Source organism: Psammomys obesus, unplaced genomic scaffold (assembly GCF_907164565.1).
Source record: "Psammomys obesus unplaced genomic scaffold, mPsaObe1.curated_primary_1811, whole genome shotgun sequence".
NCBI classification, from domain to species: Eukaryota; Metazoa; Chordata; class Mammalia; order Rodentia; family Muridae; genus Psammomys; species Psammomys obesus.
This window is the reverse complement of record NW_026589447.1, coordinates 2,822,814-2,830,920: the sequence shown is the minus strand read 5'-3', so window position 1 is coordinate 2,830,920 and position 8,107 is coordinate 2,822,814. Positions and strand designations below refer to the sequence as shown.

The window sequence follows — 8,107 nt, the reverse complement described above, 5'->3', positions numbered from 1 at the left end:
AGATAGATAGATAGATAGATAGATAGATAGATAGATAGATAGATAGATAGATAACAAAAATCAATCCATAGCCACAGAACACAAAACCTATTGGCTCACCAATTGCAATAAATGAATAAAAGATATTAACAACACTAAAAATGCGTGCCAGGAATCTTTATCTCTATATTGTCCCTCTTTTTTCTTTGCTTTTTAAGATACATGGAATCTCTCTGCAGTATTTGTTCTATCCACAATGTGAATTTATAGTTATCAAATACAAAATTAAATTAAAGAAAAAAACTTGTCTTAGGATTTATCACAGTACACATTCTTCCTTTTCCCCGTTCCCCCGAACTGCCTAAATCTGTCCTAGGCAGTGTCTCTCAACTTTTTCCATACCATTCTGAGAGATGAGGCAATATAACAATAAAACTGAAAAGTGATTTAACAATGATATGCTCCTCTCTTTGTTTCCTTCAGGGAGACAGGGTTGTCATGTATCCTAGGCTGACTTCTCACTCTGTATGTAGCCAAGGATGGCCTCAAACTCTCAAGCTACAATTGCAGCCTTCTCCTTCTCTCTCTTCCTCCTTTCCTCTATCTTTTCAACCCTTTCTTCCTGTTCTTTATGTCTAAGAAAGAGTCTCACCATGCAGAACTTATTATATAGCTCAAATTCATAGCAATCCTCCTACCTCAGCCTGTTGAGTGTTGGGATTATAACCATTACCCAACATACTTAGCTAAACAAAGTATCTCTAAAAATAAAACCTATTTAAGAAAAGAGACTGAAAAACATAAACAAATTAAAAAACAAAAGTAAAAAAAAAAAAGGAGACTGAACCAAGTTCCCTTACTTCACTTTTAAATGAACAGTTATAAGGACTATAGTCTTGCTCATCATAATTCTATGGTGACTCAAGCCTACCATCCCAGTACATGGCATGGGATGACTTCTGGGAATCTGAGGACATTCTAGGGGAAACCCTGTTTGAAAACACCAAAATCCCCACACAGTGTCAACAATGATACTTATATATCATATAAAACTACTAGAATACTCTAGACAACTTCACAGCAAAAAAAAAAAAAAAAAAAAAAAACCTCCAATATATGGAATGTATCCCCATGTATCTTCAGATATGGTAGTCACTAAGAGGACCCACAGGACTGGGGATTCAACATATAGTCATAATACCAGATGGCACTCTTTCAGTTAAAGGATACTAAGAAAAATCATCAAAGAGAGGAACCCTGTATAGAAGAAACTGTATATAAGCTTCCAAGAGACTCCTTAGAAGTTTCGTGAAGGATGCATGAAATTCCTTTCAATTAGCTATAACAACCCAGTAAACATAGCTCCCAGGGAAGGTTTTTTAGAGACTGATGATACACTTCGGTTTACACTGGGCCTGTAAAATAGGCACTCCCTGCCTAGCATGTGCTGTCATTCCAGACTGTCTGAGAAGAGCCACACTGTCTACATAGACAGCTTGTGCACAGAGCGCCACTACTATCATTTAGTGAACTATTAATAAAAGTATGGGAAACATTTTACCAGTTGGGTTCCCAGTTGCCAGGCAAGGACTAAATCTTATTTAACGCCTCTCTATAACTGTCCTCACCCTCCTTTTGTTCAGACAGCATCACTTTGGAAATTAACCATCTGCTCTCCTTGCCTGCCGCAGATAACAAATATTTCTCTACTTTCTGATGTCATGGCCATGGTTTTTCTTTTATTTTCCTTTCTTTGTTGCTGCTGTTGTTTCATTAGTCAAGATGTGCAACCACTGCATTTGATTACCCTAGCTTATCTTTCATTAGTCTTTTAGAGTAGTATCAACTCTGGACAAATCACTTCTCAAGACTCACACCTTGAGGCTACTAGCCTCCGTGTAGGGCATTTTCTTTATTTCTATTTGTGATACCTTTTATCTTTTTTTCAAATTATCTCAAATTGGAAAGGTAACTTTCTTCCACAGAGGGATTTCCTCCATCCAGACATGTCTTCATCTCCTCACTCCCCAGGTCCCTCCAAATTATTATTTAAGCATACGTTTTACAGTACAGAAAGAGCCTTACTGCTATGAGATTAATGCACATTCTTATGTTAGAATCCCAAGTAGAAAGACAGGAACGTGGTATTAGTGTCTCTGTAGTTTTGTTGCACCCAGCTTAATGAGTTGATAGTTATCCATTAAATAGTGGCTGGGGAGAACTGTGGTCACTGCAGGTCTCATAGAAGCAGTGGTCCCAGTGCAGTACCCCCTGCCCCCACCAAAACAGGCAGCGGAACACCAAATACAATACTACTTTAAATCTATGCCAACTGAATCTAGAAACACAGACTTGGAAACTTGGAATTGAAAGTGACACTTGGAGTGCTTGAGTATCACTCTTCCAAACAGTGGGATTGAAGCCAGGAATAAAGTTTCATAACAAAGGAAGCTGGTGGAGAAACTGGCTGAAGACTCAGAGGGCCTGGGACCCAGACCTCAAGTACTCTCTGCAAATGTTTCCATGTGCTCCTGTTGAGCCATTTGATGGAGTAATCTCATCACCTGAAATGACTGGTTTCTAAGGAACAGGACAAGATGGAATCAGGGATAGCGTTTGTGAACATACCTCTAGCAACTGAGATTCTTTCTTTTTGGATGAAAGATGTAAGTGCCGGTCCAGTAATGAGTAAAACCTCTCACCATCCTTTTCAAATTTCTTCTTCCTCTCCTAGATATGGAAGAGAAGCTTTGTGTTAAATTTCTATCATTTAATATTATGGACTTAGAAATGATAATAAAAGATACAGTTTCAGGTTTTCTCTGGTCAGACCCTGCATCTCCTGAGAAGGAAAGAAAAACGAAAGACAGTGCCAAATGTGTAGTTTTGCACTTATCTCAGCAGTTTTGATATAACCCAAAAATCATTCTACCTACACAAAAGACAGTTCCAACTGATAGAGCTAAAGCCTCTTGCAGGTTCTTGCTCCAAAAATGGCACTAAAAGGGGGCCTCTGTTGCTAAACACCTTTTCTTTCCTTCTGTGTTTTCATATATGGTCATCATTCATTTGATCTTTTACGAAAGAAAAAAGAAACACAAATGTGAAGTATCCAAGAACATTTAATCTATATGAATCTGAATGTCTGCAAGCAGCCTATATTCCAAGACAACAGGAATCTATGGCTATTTCTTTGAATGCATTTTTTTGGTATTAGTTAAATACTCACTGCTGTATATTAAAAACTGACAGGAGGGAAATCGTGGAAGATTAGGGTAGGAAACAAGAATTCACAGCTAACTTTATGGGGATGGGGGTAGTGAGGATTCAGCTTTCACTCTCCTTGGGGATGAAATATAATTAACTTCTCTGCTGCTCAGCACAAGTCACACAGCTTCTAAAGAAACACTGACAATACACATTTGTCACAGACTCATTGTCATGTTTTGTTTGTTTGTTTTTTCTCAGCTTGAGGGCAGGTTGAGTTATTTGGGAAGAAGATCCTCAGTTGAGAAAATGCCTCCATCTGACTGCCTGTAGACATGTCTCTGTGGCACTTTCTTGATTAATGGTTGATATGGGAAGGCCTAGCTTACTATTGAGTAGTGCCATCACTGGGCTGGTGGCCCTGTAAAGTATAAGAAAGCAGTCTGAACATAAGGAGTCTGCTTATAAGGAGCAAGCCGGTGAGCAGCACCCCACCCCCATGGCTTTTACTTCAGTGGCTGCCTCCATATTCCTGTCACAAGTTCCACCCTGGCTTTCCTGAGTGTTGGGCTTTAATCTCTAAACAAAGGAAACCCTTTCCTCTGAAAGTTGCTTTTAGTCAAGGTTTTATCACAGCAATAGAAACACTAACTAAGACAGAGACTGGTATCAGAGAGTAAAATATAACTGAGACTGACTTGACTATGCTTTTTGCAGGCAAGGGCAGTGGGATGGGAAGGGAACTGTGTAAAGACTTTTGGAACTTTGGGCTAGAAAAGTCACTGAGTGTTCGAGCTTGAACTATTTTGAAAATTTAGAAGAAAATGTTGACAGTAGTGCAGATAACAGAAATTCTGTAAGATTGTTTTTACCACATTGACTTTGACTGATGGGTAACCAATATGAAAAGTATTTCATGCTGGTAAGAATCCCTTTTGTAAGACTGACTATTGGTGAACTCTTAAGACTTTCAGATGACTGCTAGGATAAAAATCAAACTAAATTTGAATTTGCAGATCAATCTGAGTTAAATTAACATCTATAAAATTTTAACACAAAATATTTGATACCATGAAATATCATACATGTATTTAGACATTTCAATACTAAAGTTTAATTAAACTGGAGTTCATTTTTTCTTCTTTGTGATCTTAACCTAATCCTGTTAAAATGTTTTCTGCTTATTTTCAAGTATTTATTAATAATACAAAAGGTATCACTACTTATATTGATTAAATATGGCAAATGTAGAAAATAATATTGATGTTTTTCATAAATGACTCTTATAATTGACATGCTGTCTAAATTTCATATAAGGCCTGATCTGATTATTAATGAAAATATTTTATCATCTGAAAAGCATGGCGATTTATATATTTCTTTGAAAATGGACATATTATTTAATTTCCATTTATACAGCACCAGTCAGACTCTGCAAAATCTGGTTAAACAGCACTACAGGACTCGGTACCCTTATCCTCTTCCTCATGTGAGAAGAATACCTTTAAAGTTTCTCTACTAACTAATGTTTACTATAGCTTTTTCTCATGCAATCATCACTGAGCTAATGAATTCCTCTTCAGTCCTAGATTTACTAAGATAAATATATGATTTTTTTTTATCCATACTAATAATGAGGGGAATCCCACGGCTTTTTTTTTTTTGAAGGATGTGTCTGAGATAAGCTAACTGATCAAGATATATTTTGAAGGTTTATTTTTAATATTTTTAAAATTTTGTGGGGGTATATGCACATGAGTACAGGTGCCTGTAGAGGCCAGAGACATTGGATCTTTTGGAGCTGGAGTCATGAGCAGTTGTGAGCCACCTGATGCGGGTGCTAGAAACTGGACTTCTGTCCTCTAGGAAAGCACTGAGCCATCTCTCTAGGCCCCTCATGATACATTTGTATTACTGTTAGATTCAGATAGCTGACATTTTATTTAGGAATTTTGCATTCATGCTCATAAAAGTAATTTGTTTTAATTCTGATATTTTCCTTATCTTATTATAGTACCATTATAAAATGTTCTAGATAGTACTATTGTTTTATAACTGAAAACAACAAACATCAGAGGTATTAATAAGCTGCTAATCCAAGGATACCTAATCATTAAGAAGTAAGACAAACTACTTAAAGTCTCTTTACTTAAAACCAGCATTGACTACAGGACTCAGTTTATACACCTTGAGAGATACAGTGTCTTAGTTACTATTGCTGTGATGAGACACCATGACCAAAGCAACTTAGTGAGGAAAGAGTTTATTCTGCTTAGGCTTCAACAACTCAGTACAACATCAAAGGAAGTCAGTTAACTAGGGCAGGAACCTAGAGGCAAGAGATGATGCAGAGGTCATGGAGGAGGACTGCTTACTGGCTTGCTCCTTGTGGCTTGCTCAGCTGGCTTTCTTATAGAACTAAGGACCATCAGCCCAGGGACAGCACCACCCACAATGGGCTGGGCCCTCCCTCATCAATCACTAATTAATGGAATTTCCTACAGCTAGATATTATAGAGGTATTTTCTCAATTGAGGTTCCCTCTGGTCTGGTAACTTTAGCTTGTATCAAGTTGACATGAAAGTATCTAGCACAGAGGGTTACAGCCTTTTGTCTTTGTATAATGTGTGCTCTCACTTCTCATTTTCCTCCTTTGACTTCATTGACCAACTATAATTCATCCTTCAAGATCCCATTCCTTTATGTCAATGGAGTCTGTTCTATGTCTATGTATGTTTTAGCTCTAAATGTCCCCATATCCTAGTCTGGGCTTACGAGTCTCTCCTCTGATCCCTCAGTATTGTATACATAAAGTGATAACATAAATCTGGTATGGTACATATCTCTAACCACAACAGGAGACAGAACCACAGGATCTAGGCTCGTTTGGGCTGTGCGAACTCCGTCTCACAAAACCAAAAACAATGTGAGCATGTAAGGAAGAATGAAAATTTTACAAAAGATGAAAATGTAGAAACAGAAAGAAAAGATGATAAGGGTAAAAATAATTGCCATAAATGAGATTATAGAATTACATGCATTATATTAATATTTCATTCATTATAGCACAATCTGGAAACAAGAAACACTCTTTCTTTCATATGAGAACACTATGATACAATTAATATGCACTAAAACTGCTGCAGAAAACATAAGAACATAATATCAAAGTACAAGCAAACTACAAATTCCCTTTTAAAGCTTGCCTTGTAAGCATAAATTCAGCATTCTATTTATACAAATTCTTTTATCTGTGTTAGACAAAATATAGCAAATAAGCTGTGTCAGGCATGGGCATAGCTCTGAGGAAATCTAAATAAGACAAGGCCACTGGGACCAGCTTTCAAGGCCTTTCTTAAAAGCTGATTTTTCCTTTAACTTTATAAAAATGAATGCTGACATTAAGCTAACAACATCATTCATAAGCAGAGTAAATAAAACACATACCACCTATGAAGGGTGCTGTTTTTTCTGTATTAGTTTGGTTTTGAGACAGAGCCTTGCTATGTAGCTTAGACTGGTCTTAAGATCCTCATTCCTCAATCACCAGAGTGCTTGGATTATGGGCATGCACCATCATGTCTAGCTGAATTTATTGTTTATCATGATAAGGTTCTATCTTTCTTTTCAGTCATTCTTTGTTTTATGTCCTAAAGTGAGTGCTGAAGAAAACAAGTATACAATAGAAAGTGCTTGAGTGTCATGTGTAGTTCCACAAAGTGAATATGCTCTCTAGAAGCAGCTGGATGAGGCACCTCAGGAGCATGACAAATGTCTAGAGAACAGTGTCAAGGCAGGCAGAGCTACTCAACTTCCGTCCTCATTGGAGGAACTGCCAAAGGTTTAAGAGATTGGTTCTGGTTCAGCAAATCTCTCGTGGACTAAGAAGGCTGTTTTGTTTTTTTTTTTTTTTTTTGGTTTTGTTTTGTTTTGTTTTGTTTTTCTGGCCAGATGAAATTGGGATCACTTGGGTTGACAAGACCAGCTGTGGGGCTGACAGCCGTTTCTTGCTCTTCCTCTTTACTTGGAAAGAGGATGTGAGCTTATATTACCTTCTCCACCCACTTGCACCAATGCCCGGAATCTCAGCATGTAGCACAGGGAGGTCTGTGCGGGTAAGGTACTAATCACTCAAGGTATTAATCTTTGCACAGGATGGTGATGCTGCTGTCAGCAAGGAATAGAACCTTTGCATAGAGCAACATATGAAGACCCTTCATAAGAATACTAAGAAAAGACTTACTATTCTTCTTTATTAAAAAATGATGAGCTCCCCCTGAAGGGGGAGCAGCCTTACCAGGCCACAGAAGATGACAACGCAGCCACTCCTGATGAGATCTAATAGACTAGGATCAAAAGGAAGGAGAGGAGAACTTCCCCTATCAGTGGACTTGGGGAGGGGCATGCGTGAAGAAGGGGGAGGGAAGGTGGGATCGGGAGGCGAGGAGGGAGAGGCTTATGGGGGGGATACAAAGCAAATGAAGTGTAATTAAAATAAGAAAAAATTATGACCTTAAAGATTTGGAAACAGGAAATAATAATTCAAGATTTTCTTTTGTGGTAGAAGTAACTGAGCCTGATGGCCAAATGTCGGGCAGAGTGAATGGAATTTTATGTAAGAAGTGGGAAATACTAAGAGCTAGAGAGGACAGGAACTCCACAAGGAGAGCAACAGAACAAGAAAATTTGAACACAGGGAACTTCCCAGAGACTCATACTCCAACCAAGGACTATCCGTGGAGATAACCTAGAACCCTGACAATGCAGCCACTTCTGATGAGAACTGATAGACTAAGATCAGAAAGAAGGAGAGGAGGACCTCCCCTATCAGTGGACTTTGGGAGGGGCATGCATGCAGAAAGGGGGGAGGGTGGGACCTGGAGGGGAAGAGGAAGGGGCTTATGGGGGGATACAAAATGAA

The 8,107-nt window shown here is 38.3% G+C and overlaps 1 protein-coding gene across 1 annotated transcript in view; it reads right to left on the bottom strand.

Annotated features, from left to right (window-relative positions):
* The window catches only part of Ophn1 (oligophrenin 1), a 389,706-nt gene that overhangs the window by 178,293 nt on the left and 203,306 nt on the right, over positions 1-8,107 (bottom strand). The window contains exon 6 of the mRNA XM_055605072.1: positions 2,608-2,709. Within this exon, the coding sequence (XP_055461047.1) occupies positions 2,608-2,709 (102 nt within the window). The remainder of the gene's footprint in view (positions 1-2,607; positions 2,710-8,107) is intronic.